General features: G+C 41.3%; 1 protein-coding gene across 3 annotated transcripts in view; it reads right to left on the reverse strand.

Annotated features, from left to right (window-relative positions):
- Positions 1–448: 448 nt before the first annotated feature.
- The window catches only part of STON1 (stonin 1), a 69,070-nt gene continuing 48,072 nt past the window's right edge, over positions 449–21,446 (reverse strand). For all 3 annotated transcript variants that reach the window (XM_081593753.1, XM_081593751.1, XM_081593752.1), the window contains 3 exons: positions 16,934–18,901; positions 5,657–5,859; positions 449–3,464 (listed from right to left, as the gene is read on the reverse strand). In XM_081593753.1, the coding sequence (XP_081449879.1) occupies positions 3,390–3,464; positions 5,657–5,859; positions 16,934–18,854 (2,199 nt within the window). In that variant the 5' untranslated portion in view covers positions 18,855–18,901 and the 3' untranslated portion in view covers positions 449–3,389. The remainder of the gene's footprint in view (positions 3,465–5,656; positions 5,860–16,933; positions 18,902–21,446) is intronic.

A 21,446-nucleotide genomic window follows, 5' to 3' on the forward strand; every position in this document is an offset into this window, starting at 1 on the left:
CAAAAATAATTCTTTAACATCACAAATTGTACTTTGATGGTGATATTTTTCCAGGATGTGCCAAAACACCATGTACACTAACTCCTTAACAGTGAAGCAGTACACATTTGTCTGGGGGCTTCCCAGGTGGCTCAGCAGTAAAGAATTCACCTGCCAATGCAGGAAAGGAGACACGGATTCAATCGCTAGGTCGGAAAGATCCCCTGAAGAAGGAAGTGGCAACCTACTCCAGTATTCCTGCCTGGAGAATCCCATGGACAGAGAAGCCTGGCAGGCTACAGTCCACAAGGTAGCAAAGAGTTGCACACAACAGCATATACACATGTAAGCATACATTTGCCTGACAGAGTCAATTGTTTAAGGTTATTGAAACGGATTTCATACCTTAAAAAAAAACAGCCCCAGACCTTGCAAAAGAAGATATAAGTCCATTGCCTAGCAAGAATCATTTGAAATACATCTTTAATTTTAAAAAATCAATATGCAATCTACAAAATACTTTGTTACATGATTATTAAGGCTCAATATGTTTTACTTTTGTATTGATGACATAAAATCATAGTTTGAGTAAGATATAATAATACTTAGTCATTATTAAGGAAGGCTTCCTGACCAAATTCATAAGAGAAAAGGGGCTATATCAAAACACAAACCCAGAATGAAGGGAACTAAAACCCTACAATTACCTAACACAGAAATCAGGTCAAAATGCCAGCCTTTATTTATGTTAAGAAGGGCTTTTTTTTTTTCATTCTTTTTAAATGAATAAACTATTTCTAGTCCCATTTAAAAAAAAAGGAAATGTCCTTAAATTCAGATCTGTACAATTGATCAGGTAACCATCAAGCCATGAATTCATTTACAGAGTTAATATGATCCTTGGACTGGTAAGGCAACTGGACCAGACCAATTAGAGCAGAGCAACACATCCCAAACTGGCCAACTGCTTGGAAGTCTGCCACTCAGTCAATTAAACAAAGGACCCCTAACGAGTCAAACTCATAAAGCATTGATCTAAATAAATTACCTAAATTAAAATGATAGTAAGGAGTGGTTCCTCCTTCACTCACTTCCTTCCTCCCTTCCTGACCTTACAAGAAGGAGTTTTTGTCATTGCTATTTTGAAGATCATCATTTACTTTCTGGAAAAGGAGATTCTACTTTTTAATTTGTAAGTCTAAGTGGACCCTACCTGATTTTTCACTTAGAGTACCAAGATCACACTTGACCTTCTGCCACAGCTCAGGTCAGAAGAACTGTATTAAAACTTCTCTCCATCCAACAGAGAATGTTAATTTAATGCTAAGTAATGAATATTTAAGGACCCTAATAGATGTGCAAATGAACAATTATGCTGCAGCACCCTGCTGTTCCTACCATCACCCTTTGCATTGCCACAAAAACTCAACTTGGGCTCCAGTCAGCTTTTTGTTATTATTTTCAGCACTGAATCTTGAGATGCGTCTGAAGGCAGGAGGGCTGGTGAATAAATGACTCCAGCAGTGAGGTGCCGGCACATATTGGCAACCTGGAAACACTGAGGTGTGATTAATTGGACCTTTTGCTGAAATTACTTTGAGGTGTAAATATTCATTAAGTTCATCCGAATTAGACTCTGAGTTCTTTATGGGCAGGATGCCATAAAACAGATCTGAAAGGACCAGCAGTAATTAACTCAGTTACTGTCCCTGGGACCACGGAGCAGCACCAAGTTCAGCGTGCCTCCATATTTGCTCTGAGCAGATTGAAGTCATTCCAGAATGTGCCACACCAGGTGAGTCAGGACGGTAGAATTATTTTTTATATGATGCACACACCGATTTGCTCTCGTATATATCTATAGTGAGTCTCAAGCATATGATATTATGAGCAACACATCAAGTGAAGTTAAAAAGAGCAACACCAATTCATTTTAACAGTTAACTTTTGCATTCTTTGCCTTTACAGTAAAATAATGAAAAGTAAATCTGCTGGTTGATACAAACCATCATAAATGTTTGTTTTAATTTGCATTTTGAACAGATTAAAATGAATGTAATATAACATTAAATAAAGTGTATGAGGGCCAACAAATAATGTTGTTTGGAAGAATACTGTCATATCAGTTTTGACTCAAAACAAATCTGGTAAATAGAGAAAAATATCTCCTAATCATATTTAAGGATCAACATAACTTGAAGGTATATTAATATGTATTTTTCCATATTTTTCCTAGTAAAAAATTATCTAGAACATAGATTTCCTAAATTTAAAAGTCTGACTTTTCACTGTAAACACTTAAAGGAAATTATAAACAGAATTATAACTGCTAATGCCATTGACTTTTCATTAAAAAAACAAACATTTATCTGACTTTGAAAAATAGAAATATCACACTTGTTAGAAATGTAGACAAAATAATCTAGTATCTTTCACTTTGCTCATCTTTTAAAGAAAATCACTCTAAATGAAGCAGAATTAGCATAAATAGCATGATAGCAGGACTAGCATAAAATAATCATGATTTAGACTTCTACTCGAGAGGCTTGTGTTAATTACAAATAATACTTTATCAAAATACATTCTCAGAGTCTACACTTTTGAGAAGCAACATTCATGAACTATAAAAATTCATTTTTAACATACATTAATATTTTAACTAGTGTCCATATTAGGATTTCATTCTGAAAGGAATCTCTCCAAGCAAAAAGCAGTATGTCTCAGTGACTTGTACTAAAATATGCATAGTAACAGAACTAGCGTCTTTGCTGCACATATCAGCATACAAATACATTTTGAAAATAATAATACCACGGAGGAAAGAGAGGTACCAAATACAGCTGATGATTACTCACCAATGTGATAACAAGACAGGAAGATAAATAATTCAGAATCAGAGATAGTTCCACATCTTCATTTTAGCCTGTGGTTTCCACATCATTCTACAACAGCCACGTTTCAGAGAAGAGCAAGAGGGAAAATTAAGTACTTTGGTTTACATCTCCTTCAACTGCCTTCTCCTCTAGCACAGGTGCTAACTTAATAAGAAGAGATGGGGCTGGAGGATAATAAACATGGCATCAATACAGAGAGGAAAACAATCAGCCACTGAGTAATCAAAAATCAAAAATGCTTTGGCCAGTGGCTGTCAGGTCACACACTGGAGAAGAGTGCCTTTGAGTTCTACTAGGAAACAAAAACATCACAAAAATTCAAGACACATTTTAGATCAAACCCGTGGGACACAAACATATCAAAAGCATAAAGGATAGATGGTTCGGTTGCAGGTCTAAACTTCCCTGAACATAGTCAGTGGATCTGTCATTTCCACTATACAGTAGCAGGACTTTGTGCGGGTTTGTGAATTACGTATTTGCAAAGTGGGTCATCATCACTGACTCTTGCTACTCCTACTGAGTTACGCAGTCACCAGCTTTATCCGGGTCTTCTCCATCGATTTTAATCCACTTCTTTTCTATTTCAACCTGTTGCGCAAAAGCAAAACAGGAGGAAGCATTAATAAACACAACACAGCGTAAAACTTCAGTTCTGTTTTATAAACCAGCAAGCACTGTAGCCACCTCATCCTCTGCACACAAACACAGCCCCTCCACCCTGCCAGGCCCATTCCCAAGTGAGGCACACTGCTCTTCTTCTGGACAACAAGTCTCCTAAATCCTTCCCTCTAGGGTCAAATCTTGAAGAGGACAAAGTTTCTTCTCAGTCAAACACAAGTGTACACAGAATACACATACTGATAAGACATTTACAAATCTAGCTAGACATGTGATCAATTATATCCCCCAAGTATCATACATCCAGCTTCGGGCCTCCCTGAGATTCAGAGTACACCCAAAATCATCTCTCTAATTAACTAAAACAAACTGCTTTACAACAGTAATGCATCTGGGCCAAACCATCCACCTGTCCCTCACCTTTGTCATCTCACCCTTTCAAACGCAATCTCCTCACAGAGTCCCTCTGGGACCATTCTAGATAAGGAAGCCCTCCATCCCTCATCTATCCTGTGACCTTCTTTTATTCTCTTCTTAGAATTTGTCAATACTTGAAATTATGGTACTTTTTTACTAATTACTTTTTGTTCTGTCACTAGAAGGTAGGCTTTATGAGGACAGGGAGTTCACCTTTGTGTCTCAGCATCTACAGCAGCAGATGGCACTTTGAAATTGCTCAATAAATACTTATTAAATGGAAGATAACATTTTGAAACTGACTGCCATTAAAGCTAAAGAGACTTTGGTATGTAATTCTGAGTGGTCCTCTACAACTGTGTGAAATTGCCACATCCCAGGAACGGCAGACGGTATAAAGTCTCCATGTGCGCCTGACACACATTTCAGTCACACGTAATACTTAGATGCCTAGTGTTATACGTCAGGTTCCCCAAGAAGCAGATGCTGAGATGGAGACTGGGGTACAGAAAGTTTCCTGTGGAGAGCTCCTGGGGTCAACACCTGACTGACACAGAAAGGGGAGGGGAGAGAAAGGGAGAAGGAGGGGAGGGAGGCGAGGGGAGGGGAAGGGGCAGAACAGGAAGGGAGAAAAGCTGGGCTACAAGGCAGGGACAGTAAAGGCTTCAGCCAATCCCCAGAGAGGGATGAAGCTACGATGGCCCTGCAGGGTTATTGCAACTTGAGGTAGAAGGGTGTTTAGACCCCTGATCCACCAGTCACTGGACACAGGCTGCCCCAGGAAGGGGAAGTGACCTGGAGAGTGGCATATTGCGTCATCCAGGGCAATTCCCAGCTGCTGAATCAGTCCTTCGGTCTTGAAGGGACTGCACAGAACAGCACCCACTCATCATTGGTTTTACCAACACACAAAAAAATACTGGACCTGAACATACAGGCTTCTGAACAGATAGTCCAAAATAAAAGAAAAATCCAGACTTAGGTCACTGTATTATAGAACCACTAGTTGGTGCTAAGGATATCATATATCACACCATTTCAAGATACTATGGGAAATGTGTGACAGAGGTTATTTCTGTATCTACTAACTTTGAAGCAGAGAAGGAAAAGCAAGCTTAGGGACAAGTGCAAGCGTACATGACTCTCTAATTCAACCGGCTCAAGAATGCAGATGAGCTGATGGTGAACATTTCAAATTGCGGTGACACAGTAACTCAGCATTTCCCCAAACAGTGCACCACAGAATATTATTACAGAAGATACTGATAGGTGTTTTACAGGAGACAAGATTCCATAATCGGCAAGTAGGGTCAAACTGAGCTAAGTTTAGTAAGTTTCTTTATTGCAGGACTTCTTTGTTCAATATTAAGTGGACAGCATTCCCCAACTTATTTTTTTCTCAGATCATTATATGGGACAGATGTCCCATAGAACACATCTTGGGAAATGTTATTCTGACAAAACTTTTATTACAAATATGCTTCTGAAATGTGAACTTATTTTTAATGCCCTGTTTTTCATTGAGATCTGAGTTAAGTACATGGCATCGTCCTCAGGCTCCTAATGTTCTCTAGAACTGAGAGGAAGAACTAGGCTCACCATCAACTTTCCACAACTGGGCTCTTTTCTAGGTCTAATACATACATACACACAAAGTTACTTAAGAGGGCAAAGCAAGGATCTAAAGCCAAATCAGGTCACAGTTTCGAAAGACCCATCTGAACCCCAAGGGCTTTGGGACATACCTGGATGTTGTAGCAAGCCCGATGATGGATGTGTTTCTGGGGCTGGACATCACTCTCTACCCCCAGAGACCTGACCTCTGTCCTTGAAGCAGTGGTGTCAAGGATCCCAAACTGAACAGTAGCAAATGGATACCAATCAGAGGGAATTTCTTGGTCTGATCCAAGTTCTAGTTTGTAAGACAAACAATGGGGATGATCAGGACCTTGAAGAAAAAAAATCAAAAGGTCAGTCAAAGCATTTCAATGGGCAGTGCACATTTCTCATGAGTGTAAAAGGCACACATCTCCCTCTTTAAAAAACATTTCCATTAGCACTCTGGCTGTGAATTCCATAAATTACATATCTTCAAAATTCACAATCTTGCACTAATGGCGGGAGGAGGAATCTAACTGCATTTTTTTAAGTACTAGCTTTAAAATAAGTACAATTTATAGTACAATTTATCACTATATAGTTACGTATGTTAACTCCCAAAATGTTTTCAAGTAGGCTGTTTCTTTTTTCAAAAAGAAAGTTAAATATTTCATTTAATTATTCAAATAAAACAATGACCAACAACAGTGACAAAAAATTCAGAATTATATGAACTTCATATGTACAAAAAAAGATCTTCATGACCCAGATATTCAAGATGGTGTGATCACTCACCTAGAGCCAGATATCCTGGAATGTGAAGTCAAGTGGGCCTTAGAGAGCATCACTACGAACAAAGCTAGTGGAGGTGATGGAATTCCAGTTGAGCTATTTCAAATCCTAAAAGATGATGCTGTGAAAGTGCTGCACTCAATATGCCAGCAAATTTGGAAAACTCAGCAGTGGCCACAGGACTGGAAAATGTCAGTTTTCATTCCAATCCCAAAGAAAGGCAATGCCAAAGAATGCTCAAACTACCATACAATTGCACTCATCTCACACGCTAGCAAAGTAATGCTCAAAATTCTCCAAACCAGGCTTCAGCAATACATGAACAATGAACTTCCAGATGTTCAAGCTGGTTTTAGAAAAGGCAGAGGAACCAGAGATCAAAGTGCCAACATCCACTGGATCAATGAAAAAGCAAAAGAGTTCTAGAAAAACATCTACTTCTGCTTTATTGACTATGCCAAAGCCTTTGACTGTGTGGATCACAATAAACTGTGGAAAATTCTGAAAGAGATGGGAATACCAGACCACCTGACCTGCCTCTTGAGAAACCTGTATGCAGGTCAGGAAGCAACAGTTAGAACTGGACATGGAACAACAGACTGGTTCCAAATAGGAAAAGGAGTACGTCAAGGCTGTATATTGTCACCCTGCTTATTTAACTTATATGCAGAGTACATCATGAGAAATGCTGGGCTGGAAGAAGCACAAGCTGGAAAAGATTGCCGGGAGAAACATCAATAACCTCAGATATGCAGATGACATCACCCTTATGGCAGAAAGTGAAGAAGAACTAAAGAGCCTCTTGATGAAAGTGAAAGAGGAGAGTGAAAAAGTTGGCTTAAAGCTCAACATTCAGAAAACTAAGATCATGGCATCTGGTCCCATCACTTCATGGGAAATAGATGGGGAAACAGTGGAAACAGTGGCTGACTTTATTTTGGGGGGGCTCCAAAATCACTGCAGATGGTGATTGCAGCCATGAAATTAAAAGACACTTACTCCTTGGAAGGAAAGTTATAACCAACCTAGACAGCACATTAAAAAGCAGAGACATTACTTTGTCATCAAAAGTCTGTCAAGTCAAGGCTATGGTTTTTCCAGTGGTCATGTATGGATGTGAGAGTTGGACTATAAAGAAAGCTGAGTGCCAAAGAATTGATGCTTTTGAACTGTGGTGTTGGAAAAGACTCTTGAGAGTCCCTTGGACTGCAAGGAGATCCAACCAGTCCATCCTAAAGGAGATCAGTCCTGGGTGTTCATTGGAAAGACTGATGTTGAAGCTGAAACTCCAATACTTTGGCCACCTCATGCAAAGAGCTGACTTATTTGAAAAGACCCTGATGCTTGGAAAGATTGAGGGCAGGAGGAGAAGGGGACGATAGAGGATGAGATGGTTGGATGGCATCAACGACTCAATGGACATGAGTTTGAGTAAACTCCGGGAGTTGGTGATGGACAGGGAAGCCTGGCATGCTGCAGTCCATGCGGTCGCAAAGTCTGGACACGACTGAGCGACTGAACTGAACATATGTGAGTGCCTTCTATTGAGTGATTCTAATTCAGAATAATACAATAACAGAAGTGTGCTAAGTTTTTTAAATTAAAAGATGAGTAATATTTAAATTAAGCATCATTGTTGGGCTACAATGCACATAAGACCTATTTAAAAAGAAAACTTTCTCTTAAGTAGACTAAGATCTTATAATAATTCTTAATTTTTTTCATTTTCTTACCATTCTATTTATTGATAATGCAAAGGAAAATTTCAGAGTAAATTCGGTCACTTTAAAAAGAATTATGGTTTTTTTTAAAGTTCAACTTAGTGAATTTTTTCTTGCATTTCAGAAAAGATTCTAAGCCAAGGATTCTTTTTTTTTAGTGGGATATTAATTTTGAGTACATTAATTCCCACTTAACCTCCTCAAAGCTTTGACTGGAACAAACGTACAGAGTGGAGATGGGCAGACTGACTTTCAGTGTTTCCACGTAATATTTTTCTTCACTTAATTCGCTTTGCCATGTACTGAACATTTACACTATACCAAATCAGACTCTCTGCCAGACCTTGGGATATCAGATATACACAGACTCTTTTAAGAGGGGTTATATACTGTGTGTTTATGTGTGTGTGTTACAGTGAAGTTAAAAATATTTTCCATATAATCACTGCAGTAACTCTGTAAATGTTCCATGATTCCATTCCATCAGTCCACAACATCTACATATTCCATATAGCTGTGTGTGCTAAGTCGCTCCAGTCATGTCCAACTCTGTGCAATCCTATGGACGGTAGCCCACCAGGTTCCTCTGTCCATGAGGTTCTCCAGGCAAGAATACTAGAGTGCATTGCCATTTCCTCTTCCAGGAGATCTTCCCAACCTAGGGATCGAACCCATTTCTCTTCTGTCTCCTGTATTGGCATATTCCACCTACATATTCCTTGTAGCTATCTTTACTTATGTAAGAGATGACAATTTCAAAAGCCAGATTTAATTACTATACCACCAACATGACACAAGAAAGAACATTTCCATCAAAAGATAGCTTTAGGCACAAAAACAAGAATGTAAAGGATTTCACTTAATTCTTAAAAGATAAATTGCCTTTCATGCCTTACAACCTGCTTCTTATAGACAGACTAATAGAATTGTAAGGCTATAAAAAGCCCTTGAGAAGCCACCCATCAACAGATGCTGATTAGCGTCTCCACCACTCACTTCCAGGGCAAGACAACAGCGGCCCCAGAGTTGTTTTATACTACCCAGATCACCGTAGTCAAGTGATAACTTTATTCACACACACACACCCAAGGGAGATTCCACAAACCATTAGCTTTTCTAGCCTTCTGTCTGCAGGATACAGTAAGTTTATTTAAACTTAATTCAGGCACTCTTCAGTCCTTTATGGCATCGTGGTTAAGCACATAAACACTCAACTCAGGATGCCCAGGATCAGATCCTAGCTCTGCTACTTGAAAGATGTGTGAGACCCTTCGCAAGTTATTTGATCGCTGTGAGCCTCAGTTTCCCCATCTGAAAATGGGTGTGATGATAGTAACAGTATGAACCTTATGGGATTGCTGTGAGGATTAAACAAGCCAGCCGGCATACACAGCTGTAGAGCCGTAGTACTCTATGTGTTTAGTCCCTCAGCCATGTCCAACTCTTTGAGACCTCATGGACTTTAGCCTGCCAGGCTCCTCTGTCCATGGGGATTCTCCAGGCAAGAATACTGGAGTGGGTTGCCATGCCCTCCTCCAGGGGATCTTTCCAACCGAGGAATCGAAACCAGGTCTCTGCATTGCAGGCGGATTCTTTACCGTCTTGAGAGTTGTACTGAGAGAAATGCAAAGTGCTATTTGATTATAAATTCAATATTATCATTTAATGACTGTAATTCTGCTAATGAAAGGACTATGAATTCTATACTTTTAGAGCTGAAAATAATACTAAAGATGATCTAATTTGACACTCACATTCTAAAGAAAAATTCTTTTGGAATTTTACAATGAAAATAACCCAACTTTAAGACCTAGTACTCCAAAAATAGGGTTAGAAAAAAAAAAACCTTTCTATCCACTTTTCCAAAAAAAAAAGAAGGTTAAAAGATAAAGAACATTTTTCTGGCATATTTTTTCTTGGCTTTTAAAACTCTAAATACTCTACAATGTTTAATAATTCACACTCCCTTTGAACTTTGATATCCATGAAGAAAACTATCATGTCTATCCTTAGCCCAAGTCTGGCACATTTGGGGCTGAGAGGCTATTTGTGGAACTTTCAAGTGAATAACTGCGAGAGGAAAATCATGTTCTTTATCTCAGTACTGACCACCAGGGGGCACTCTCAGGCTTTGGTAATCAGTCTCTCATCGCTTTCTAAGGACTATGCATGCAAATCACAAAACCTATTTAGATCTCGTAGATATCCGGTCCTTCTTGAACCAAAATATTTTACATCTGAAACTGAACTGGTGAGAGTTGGAGGTAATGAATGGTAGGAGGGTGACACCAGTGGAGGAGGAGAGAAAAACCAATGTACTGAAGACAGACAGCAAAGAAAAAAACAGCAGAAGCCACCATTCTCACGTCTCTTTCTAATTCTATGCTACCATATGCACCCTCCATGGCTAACCAGTATTTTCCTCTGTCCTCATTCTCTTCCCCTCCTTCCTGTTTTCCTCTCTCTCTCCCTCCCCCTCTTTATCCACCGCCTTCTCCTTCTCTTCGGTCTTTCCCACCCTCAGCAAAACCTGTGCTCAAGAAAAGTCCTCTCTTGTCATTCACACCTTAGCCTGAATGAACGATCTGGGGCCAACCTTTGTTTAAAATGAAAGGCTCACTCACTGTTAAAGGCATATTAAGCACTGACATGATGGTAGAAAAGACATTTAAGGAGCCAACATCCCTCCCACCTCCCCTAAAATCACATGAGTGATTTCACCAACAGGAAAGGTCAATACTGATCTCATAAATCCCCAAGAAAGGGGCATTTAAAAAAAATTTTGTATTTAATGAGTACAAGTACTTCATATAGTCTTTTTAGTTTCCATTTTCCTAATTTTTTTTTTTTCTAACAGTGTAGGTTTTTCAGAAGCTAGCTTGAATGGGTAATGTTTTAAAGAACTTCTTTTAAAATCCTCTGTTCTCTAAATACCCAAGTGATTTTTTTTTTTTTTTGAAAATTACAAAAGGAAAATCTCATTCATAAAGGCAAACATACAGTAAAGGTAGTAGATCAACCAATTATAAATTTAGTAGAAAAGTTACAAGACAAAATCAGTGAAACCACCTATATCCACAATAGGTAGTTAAGGGATACACACAAAAAGTGATGTAAAATATGACGCCAAAAACACTAACTATGGGGAGAGTAAAAATGCAAGATTGTAAGAAAGCATTCAAAGTGAAAAGAACATCAATTTAAAATAGTCACATATATGTATATGTATGTATATATAGTTATATATATAGTTGTATATGAACCAAAAACCTATAATGGATACACACCAAAAAAAGAGAAAAGATTCCAAAATAACACTGAAGATAATCATCAAATCACAAATGAAAAGAGCAAAAGAAGAAAGGAACAAAACCCTTTCAGTACACAAACAACCAAAAAATACTAAACAACATAGCAATAAGAACATTTGTTGTTCAGTTGCTCAGTCGTGTCTGACTCTTTGTGACCACAGGGACTGCAGCATGCCAGGTTTCCCTGTCCTACACCATCTACCAGAGCTTGCTCAAACTCATGTCCATTGAGTCAGTGATGCCATCCAACCATCTCGTCCTCTGTCATTCCCTTCTCCTCCTGCCTTCAATCTTTCCCACCATCAGGGTCTTTTCTAACAAGTCAGCTCTTTGCATCAGGTGCCCAAAGTATTGAAGCTTCAGCTTCAGCATCAGTCCTTCCAATGAATATTCAGGGTTGATTTCCTTTAAGATTGACAGGTTTGATCCCCATGCTGTCCAAGGGGCTCTCAGGAGTCTTCTCCAACGTCACAGTTCAAAAGCATCAATTCTTTGGTGCTCAGCCTTCTTTATGGTTCAACTCTCACATCCATACATGACTACTGGAAAAACCATAGCTTTGACTATATAGACCTTTGTTGGCAAAGTAATGTCTCTGCTTTTCAATACATTGTTTAGGTTGGTCATAACTTTTCTTCCAAGGAGCTGCTGCTGCTAAATCGCTTCAGTCGTGACCGATTCTGTGCGACCCCATAGACGGCAGCCCACCAGGCTCCCCCGTCCCTGGGATTCTCCAGGCAAGAACACTGGAGTGGGTTGCCATTTCCTTCTCCAATGCATGAAAGTGAAAAGTGAAAGTGAAGTCGCTCAGTCGTGTCCGACTCTTCGCGACCCCATGGACTGCAGCCTACCAGGCTCCTCTGTCCATGGGATTTTCTAGGCAAGAGTACCGGAGTGGGGTGCCATTGCCTTCTCCACCAAGTGATTTTTAAAATCGTATAGAAACATCAAGATGCATTCTAAGTCCCTACTCCTCTGCATGAGGCCCATGGCCAGTGGCCAGCGGCCCTGGCCCTGGCATCGCTGGAGCATGTGTGGGAGACACAGTATGGGGAGCCCCACCTGCCAAATCAGAGTCTACATTCTAACAAGGTGATTCATGTGCACGCAAACACTTGAGGAGCACTGCCTCAGGATAAAGACTTCCTCTCTACCCTAGCCTTACTCTTCCTATGCTTCTCAAGAAAAAAGTGGCAGGAAGACTCTTACTCTTTGCATTACCACCTCCTACCACCCCTGTGGTGGAGAATCCTCGGTGACAAGTCCACGTGACCCCAGAAGTGTCCAGCCCCAGCCTGGCTCAGAGCTCCCCCTTCCCCCAGACTCCACTGGTCACAGCTTCACTGCCTTCTCAATGGGCCTCCTCTTGGTGCACAGGCCTGATTTGAATGCAGCAGCTTTGATCCCAGGGGATTTATTTGGTCCGTGAGGTCTCACTATGTAGTCGGCTGGAATGCTTGTAAAGCATCTTTCTGCATCAGCCTGGAGCTAGGACAGTCCTCTACAAGAATTCCCAGAGGCCAGGACCAAGTCCAGCGAGCCTCTCTGGGAATGCATTCTTCTATTTGTCCTCAATGAGCGCAACTGCTGGTAAATGGAGATGGAAGGGTAGTAAGGGAGCCCTAGAAGACACAGGATGCAGAGAGCAGGGAGGACTGATGCCAAGAGGCCATGACAGTTCTCCCAGGAGAAGTACCAGGCCAGCAGCGTGGAAGAGCCTCTCACAAGCACCAATACCTGGGCCTCAGGCCTAGAGTCTGCTTGGTGGGGATAAGGCCTATAAGTGGGTATTTTAAATATTAAAGCTCTAATGATTCTAAGGACTCTAACATTGCAGCCAGGGCTGGAAACAGATTTTAAAAGGAGTGAGGAGAGGCTATCTTAGCTAATGGCACCACTGCCCATCTTTTCGTAAAAGCCAGAGGCCCTGACCTCCTCCCAGCCCCTTCCTTTCCCCCAAGCCCACAGACCACCTGTCACTGTCTCGGGGTCACCTTTCACCTTTGTCTCAGTTCTCCCACTGCCCCCTCCCCCGTCTTATTCGGTCTCTCTCCCTCCTACCAGCCTCCCGTTACTTTAACCTACTCCTGAATCTCTCCTCCACAATGTACACCTGACTTTCTAAAACAAGGTAGAATTCTGTCACAAATGTGCCTGAAAACATTCCAGGGGCCCTGATGACAATCTCCACACCCCACAGCATGGCTCACAACACTCTTCGCATCCTGGTTTCCTCTCCAACTCTCCCCTCAGTCCTGAAACTCAGGTAAGATCCCCCATCGACACGCCTGTGTTTCTGCTGTTTCTGTCTTGATGGAATCCCACTGATTCTCACAGGCCAAGCTGAAGCATCACCTCTCCAGCAGAGCCTTCCCTACCCACCCCCATCCCCCCGCAGCTGATCACCCCTTCCTCTGGGATCCCCAGGAGGTACATCGGTACGTGCCTGCAATAGAAGAGAGCACAGCGCCATAGAGCATTTGGATAGCTGCTTCCGCGTCTGCCTCACCCGTTAGACATCTGTCTCTGGAGAGCAGGGAACGTGTTTGTGTGTGTCCCCCGAGCACCCAGCACAGAGCCTGTACCTACAGGAAATTTTGTGGGTGTTGGTGGAATAGATGCGTGATGAGAGAGCCCTCTCATTAAATTCTTGTTGAATGGATCAATTACCTATACTATTAATTCTGAGAAAATGCAGTATTCTGAACAGGATCATTTTTCCAAGAAGTTCTATATATGCTGTTGCCCTTCTAAAATCAGAAAAGGATGATTTGCATGGGTTCTCAGTTTGAAAAAGAAGTGTGGTTGCCCTGGCGGGTCTAGGCTGCACCAAGACAGAACAGCTGGAGTGGACTCACTGCACACCTTGCCCCCTGACCCCCAGCCAGACAAGCCAGCAGGCTGACCCCTCAGTGCTCCTCCCTCAGAGGCATAATCGTTCTTCAAATCTGTGCAAAAGCTACACTTGACCTTTTGTTCCAGGTCCAGTGACCATCTCCAGGACTAAAGGAGAACGACAGGAGTCGGGTTATCACCCAGTCCTCAGGGGACATCTCTGGACCGAGGAGATTACAGTCAGCGTTCCAGCCTGCCTCCCCCTCTTTCCCTTTGTGTTTAGCAAAATAAAAGCCACAAATAACTTTGAGAGTAGATCCCTTGGAACCACATACTCAAAACCTCACAATTTGTTTCCCTGGGAGGAAGATAATCTGAGAATAGTTTTAACTTGTTCCTCCAGCAACGTTATCAAGAAGGCAGGAAACAGTCCCTAAATGGATTCTATCATGGAAGACAATCCCATCTTGTTAGAGTTGACCAGGAGGTGCCCTTAGAGGCCACGTCTGTGAGCATACTACCCCATCACTGCCTGTCCCCGCCTGGGCCTGGGCTCTCCTGGCTATTCCTTGGAACTAGGAGGTAACTACGAACTACTGTGAGTCCAGAGAACACTGTGGAAGGGAACTGGGCATGAAAGGAGAAGAGCAAGCTCTGTCAGAAAGGGCTACTGAGCAGGGGCTTCCCTTCAGCACAGGGGCCTGGGGCTTATCAGCCACCAGCTGTGTCTCTCACCTGCCACGCCCTGTCCATAACTCAAGCTGCAATTAGTTGAGAGATGTTAAGCCAGAAAACTGCAGGGTACAGACAAGATGGCACGCTGCCCCTAAGGTCCACTGAAGTCTGTGGCTTGTTCTTTCTGCCCCAGAACGTTGCGAGACCTGCAGAGCAGTGTCCCTCAACTCAGGCTACACATTAGGTTCACCTGGGCCCCTACCCAAGACATTCTGATTTAACTGGCATAGAGTAGAGCCTAAATGGGCTTCCCTTGTGGCTCAGTGGTAAAGAATCCTCCTGCCAATGCAGGAGACACGGGTTTGATCCCTGTCTGGGGAAGATTCCCTGGAGGAGGAAATGGCAACCCACTCCAGTATCCTCGCCTGAGAAATCGCATGGACAGAGGAGCCTGGCAGGCTACAGTCCACGGGGTTACAAAGAGTCAGACATGACTGAGCATAGCACAGCAGGCTATCCTAACAGAGAGCCAGTTTTGAAAAACATTGCTGGAGGTCTACCCCAAATAAAAATGCTTCCTCTGAAGTCTACAGTGTGGAGGTCCTACTATGAAATTAAATTTCCCTGAAGGACTAGTCCAGCTGAGAACTAGTTGAAAGCAGGAAACAATGTTACTTCTCTTGAGCCCCAGCACCTGATGTGGCACTTGGAATACAAAATGTGCTCAATAAAGGTTTGCTTAGATGATGAATGCATCAACTGAAATGCTCCAAACCTGCCCCCAACTTAGCTCCAAAGCCCAGTGTTCTGCTAGAAATAACTGAACTAAAACAGGGAGCAGCCTTAATTTCAAATTTTGCTTTTTTGCTTTATGATGCTACACCCACACTAACTTACTGTGCCTGCGTGCTAAGTCGCTTCAGTCATATGCAACTCCATGTGACCCTATAGACTGTAGCCGGCCATGCTCCTCTGTCCAAGAGATTCTCCAGGCAAGAATACTGGAGTGAGTTGCCATGCCCTCCTCCAGGGGATCTTCCCAACCCAGAGATGGAACCCAGATCTCTTATGTCTCCTGCACTGGCAGGTGGGTTCTTCACCACTAGTGCCACCTGGGAAGCCCCCACTAACTTACTACTTTAACATAAATGCAATGCTAGAACTGTCTGGTCAAATTTCTAAACTTCTAGATTCACTGTTTTCTTTGCAAAATAAAAAAACTATTTCAATGCTTAATTAAAATTAAAACAACTTGTCAAGATGGTCAAATTGGTCAATTCAGCAAAGGATATTAACTTGGGTAAAGATAAAAGGCAGTCTTATGTCAAGGTAAAAGTGAAAGTGAAAGTCGCTCAGTCGTGCAGACTCTTTGCGACCCCAGGGACTGAGTATACAGTCCATGGAATTCTCCAAGCCAGAATACTGGAGTGGGTAGCCTTTCCCTTCTCCAAGGGATCTTCCCAACTCAGGGATCGAACCCAGGTCTCCCACATTGCTGGCAGATTCTTTACCAGCTGAGCCACAAGGGAAGCCAAAGAATATTGGAGTGGGTTAGCCTATCCCTTCTCCAGCGGATCTTCTCAACCCAGGAATCGAACTGGGGTCTCCTGCTTTGCAGGTGGATTCTTTACCAACTGAGCTATCACTTGAAATAAGGAGGAAGTCTTGGTACTGGCTGAGAATATAAAAGGTTCAGGTATATTCAAGGATGACAGATCTTAAAAGGTTAACTAGGAACCTAAGCTATATGAACAATAATTTTAATATCTGAAGTTGATGTGAAGAGGTCTAACTAGAAATTTTCCCTCAGTATCACTATCCATAATAAAATCCTAGCTTCGGATGGTAGTTCTTATGCTATTAAAAAAAAAAAAAATTCAGTTAAACTTATCTGGTAGAAATAGGTATAAAGAGACAAAATAAGTTAGTTGTTTGACTAAATGTTCCATCTCCCACCCACTGATGTAATAAGCATGGCCTTAGCTGACTGACGTTATCATCTGCCTCAGTCTGGTTTCAACTAAAGGAGGAGGGTGAAAACATTTAAGAGATTTCATATGAAAATCAGCTTGGCGTGTTGAATATTTACTTGAATTTTTATCAGGAAGCCGGTCTATCTTCCATACCACAGCCCGGTAGGCACTCTCATATTTTGCTGACCCCACCGTGACCTGTATGACAGGTTCAGATTCAAGTTCATGTAAACTCCCCAGACACGCCCGGCGGTTCATTTTGGCTTTCAGGGACTTCTGCCTCTGGAGGTTCATGGTCCAGAGGGCCTTGATCCACTGAGACGGGACAGGAAAGTGTATCATTATGTTGTCACAGGACCTCAAGGAACCGGCATGGGATGGTCTCTGGACCAACGGGGCCATGTTGACGAAGGCCTGAAGCTCCACATATGCCCCCTGGACAACCACTACCGACTTCAGGGAAAAGGGAAGATCTTCCCCACTGTGCGAAGTTTTGAAACGCATCAGCTCAAACCTGCAGGCATCCAGAGGTACAAACTTAATGATTCTTGACTGCTCAAATTCTTGTGCTTTCACACACTTATGAAAATGACAGTCAAGAATATCAATCCCCTTCTTTTCTGGATCTTTCTCAAAATAGCGTTCATTTCGCTTCTGTAGCTCATGGTCATTCAAGGTTAAAAAGCATTCAGTGTTGCCATTCACAAAGCAGAGGCAAGAGATTTGAGTTATCACAGCACTTTCAACCACTTTTCCTTCTTCTTTAGTGATTTTACCCCAAAAGTTGTCCACAATTTCCAGGGAAATTTCTTGCTCCTCATAGTTCTTCTTTGGTTTTGAAACAGCTGGCAGCTTTATCAGCTCCTCCTCCACAGTGGTCAGAAAGTCGAGGAAGTCATGGTACTCTGTGGACCCCAACTTCAGCATTTGTTCTATGTCTGGTTCGTGAACTACTTCTGTCTTAGAATGGTATTTCCTTTTTTCTGTGTAAGACACGTGTTCAATCTTCACAGTATGGATTTTTCCTGCCACACTAAAGTTCTCAACTTTGGGTTCAGAAAGCCTGCAGTATGGATCGAGCTGTAACTCTTTAAATGGTTTTTCTAACCCCTTCTCATAATACATTTGCAAAATTCCTCCAGGTAAGACTTTTAGAAAAATTGGCCCCCACTGACGGGAAGACATCATGTTCTTCTTCTCTGGAATTCTCATCATGAAAGACCATCCGGCTTTTGGCCGACTCCTGAAGAGCATGTGGGGGACAAAGGAAGAGGCAGCATCTTCAGCATACAGACGCTGCATTGACAAATTTCCAAACGAGTCTTGGTTCTCAGCTGATTGGAGATATTCAAGCTTCTCACAGATGTAGTTGAGTGAACACTGATTTAAGCCTTTTTGATCCACAGGTACCTCTTTGTCTCTTGATGGGAAGATCTTTCTGCTTCCTGGAGGGTCGAAGGTGAGCTGGGAAGCACTGCCTTCATCTTTCCAAAATGGACTTGAAAAGGCACAGTCCTCCCGAAAATACTGAAATTGGGAAGCATCACTTTGAAACCCTTCAGCCTGGTGAGGGCTCATTTCATCTGCAAGACCCACATTGGAGGCTGGATGTACACATGAGTGGTCACTGGGTAAGGAAGCTTGGGAGAAACAGGTTGGCTTAGTAGCCAATGAGGAAGAACCTGTTGCTGTTATAAGTGGACTGTTTGAAGATGATTCTGGAATAGGATAAAGCACATGAGTCCCTGCTTTGGGGATGCCAGGAAAACCTGGGAAGTCTTTGGTAGGTGTAGAAAGAGGAGAGTTACTTGGAGGTCCTGGACTGAAGTAAAAGTCTATGATGGGAGAGGAGAGAGGGGTGCTGCTGGTAGAGGAAGATCCACTGGGAAATTCCTTAGGGCCAGAAAGGTTCAGTTTAAGTCCATTTGGCCGACAAATGCCTTGATTCTCCAGAGGGAAATTCTTTGACTTTTGAGAAGACTGAAAAGTGGGGTCATCATCAAATGTGACCCAGTTGCCTGGGTTCGTGGAACACATCTTTGGGATCGGATTGTGGTCTTGCCAATGAATCAGATATGTTGTCTCTGTTAAAGGAGAAAGAGAAAATAATATAAAATGAGGGGGAAAAAATTCAAGTTACTAGAGGTCTTCATTCTGAGAAATACTTGGATTAAAAAATATCTAGACTTACAGATTAACTGAATTTAAAGAAATGCTTGAAACACTAACAGTTTGATGGCTGAATGGATTAAAAAAAATAAGATCTAAATGTACATTGTTTATAAGAGACCCACTTTAGATTTAAAAAATACACAGGCTGAAAGTGAAAAGACAGAATAAGATATTCTATGGAAATAGAAACCAAAAGAGAACGGGGGGGGGGGGGGCCATACTAATAGGACAAAATAGACTTTAGGTCAAAAACTGTCACAAAAGACAAAAAAGGGCATTATATAATGAAAAAAAGGTCAGCTCACCAGGAAGATATTACAAGTACATATAAACCCAACATGAAAGCACCCAAATATATGAAGCAAACATTAAAAAACTGAAGCGAGAAAAAGACAGCAACACAATAACAGTAACAGATTTCAATACTTCAATTTCAATAATGGATAAAACAACCAGATAGAAGATCAATAAAGAAATAGGGGACTTGAACAACACTGTAGACCAAATGAACCTGTCAGATATATACAAAATATTCCACATAATAGCACCATAATACACATTCTTCTCAAGCACACACATAACATTCTTCAGGATAGATCAGTTAGTTTACAAAAAAAAGTCTCAACATATTTAAAAAGACTGAAACCATATCAAGTATCTTTTCCAATCACAACAGAATGAAACTGGAAAATTCACAAGCAAGTAGAAATTAAGGAATACACTTTGAACAATCAAGGAGTCAAAGAAGAAACTGAAAAGGAAATTAGAAAATATCATAAGACAAACGAAAATGAAAATACAACATACCAAAACTTACGGGATGCCACAAAAGCACTACTAAAAGGGGAGTTTACAATGATAAACACTTACATTAAAAAAGAAAAGTGAAAGTAACAGTTGCTCAGTTTTGTCTGACTCTTTGTGACCCCATTAAACTGTACTCCGCCAGGCTCCTCTGTCCATGGAATTCTCCAGGAAAGAATACTGGAGTAGGTAGCCATTCCCTTCTCCAGGGATTAAAAAGAAGAAAAATCTCAAATAAATAACATGTTATATCTCAAGAAACTGGAAAAGAAAACAAACTAAGCCCAAAGTTAGCAGAAGAAAGGAAAGAATAAATGTTGGAGCAGAAATAAATGAAACAGGGAATAAAAAATTTTTAAAAATCAATGAACCAAGTGCTGATTTTTTTTGAAAAGATTAACATTGACAAACTTTTAACTAGACTGAGAAAAAAAGAGAAAATAATCAAATCAGAAATCAAAGAGGAAAAAGAATAGATATATGTATAACTGAATTACTTTGCTGTACACCTAAAACTAACACAACATTGTTAATCAACTATACTCCAACACAAAAATAATTTTTTTAAATAATCGATCAAAGAGGAGACATCACAGAAATAAAAAATTATTATAAGGGACTGTGTGTGTGTGTGCTCAGTAGTGTTCCACTCTGCAATCCCAAGGACTGTAGCCCACGAGGCTCCCCTGTGCATGCAATTTTCCAGTCAAGAATACTGGAATGGGTTGCCATTTCCTACTCCAGGAGATCATCCCAACCCAGGGACTGAACCTGGGTCTCTTGCATCTCCTGCACTGGTAGGTAGATTCTTTACCACTGCGCCACCTGGGAAGTCCCTATAAGGGACTATTACTATCAACAATTACATGTCAACAAATTGGATAACCTACAAGAAATGGGTAAATTCCTAAAAACATTCATCTACTAAGACTGAATCATAAGAAATAGAAAATATGAACAGCCTATAACTAGTAAGGAATTGAAACAGTAGTCAAAACCTCCCCCCAAAAGTAAAGCTCAGACACAGATGGCTTCACTTAAGAATTCTACCATTTAAAGGATTAGCAGCAACCCTTCTGGTGGCTCAGATGGTAAAGCGTCTGCTTGCAATGCGGGAGACTGGGGTTTGATCACTGGGTTGGGAAGATCTCCTGGAGAAGGAAATGGTAACCCACTCCAGTATTCTTGCCTGGAGAATCCCACAGATGGAGGAGACTGGTAGGCTACAGTCCATGGGGTCGCAAAAAGTTGGACACGACTGAGCAACTTCACTTTCTTTCTTTCTTTTCTTCTCAAACTCTTCCAAAAACTGAAGATGAGGGAAGACTTCCAAAATCACTTTATGAGGCCAGCATTATTCTTATACCAAAGCCAAAGACACTACACTACAAGAAAACTAGAAGCCAAAAAATTCCTCAACAAAATACTAGCAAACCAAATTAAATAGCAGATTAAAAGGATCATACACCATTATCAAGTGGGATTTATCCCTGGGATGCAAAAACAGTTCAACAAATGAAAATCAATCAATATGATATACCGTATTAATAGGACAAAGAATGAATACCATATGCTCATCTCAGTAAATGCAGAAAAAGCATTTTACAAAACTCCGTATCTTTTCATAATAAGAAATCATTTAATAAATTAGGA

This window comes from Giraffa tippelskirchi, chromosome 4 (assembly GCF_054371585.1).
Source record: "Giraffa tippelskirchi isolate mGirTip1 chromosome 4, T2T-mGirTip1v1.2.pri, whole genome shotgun sequence".
Lineage (NCBI taxonomy): Eukaryota > Metazoa > Chordata > Mammalia > Artiodactyla > Giraffidae > Giraffa > Giraffa tippelskirchi.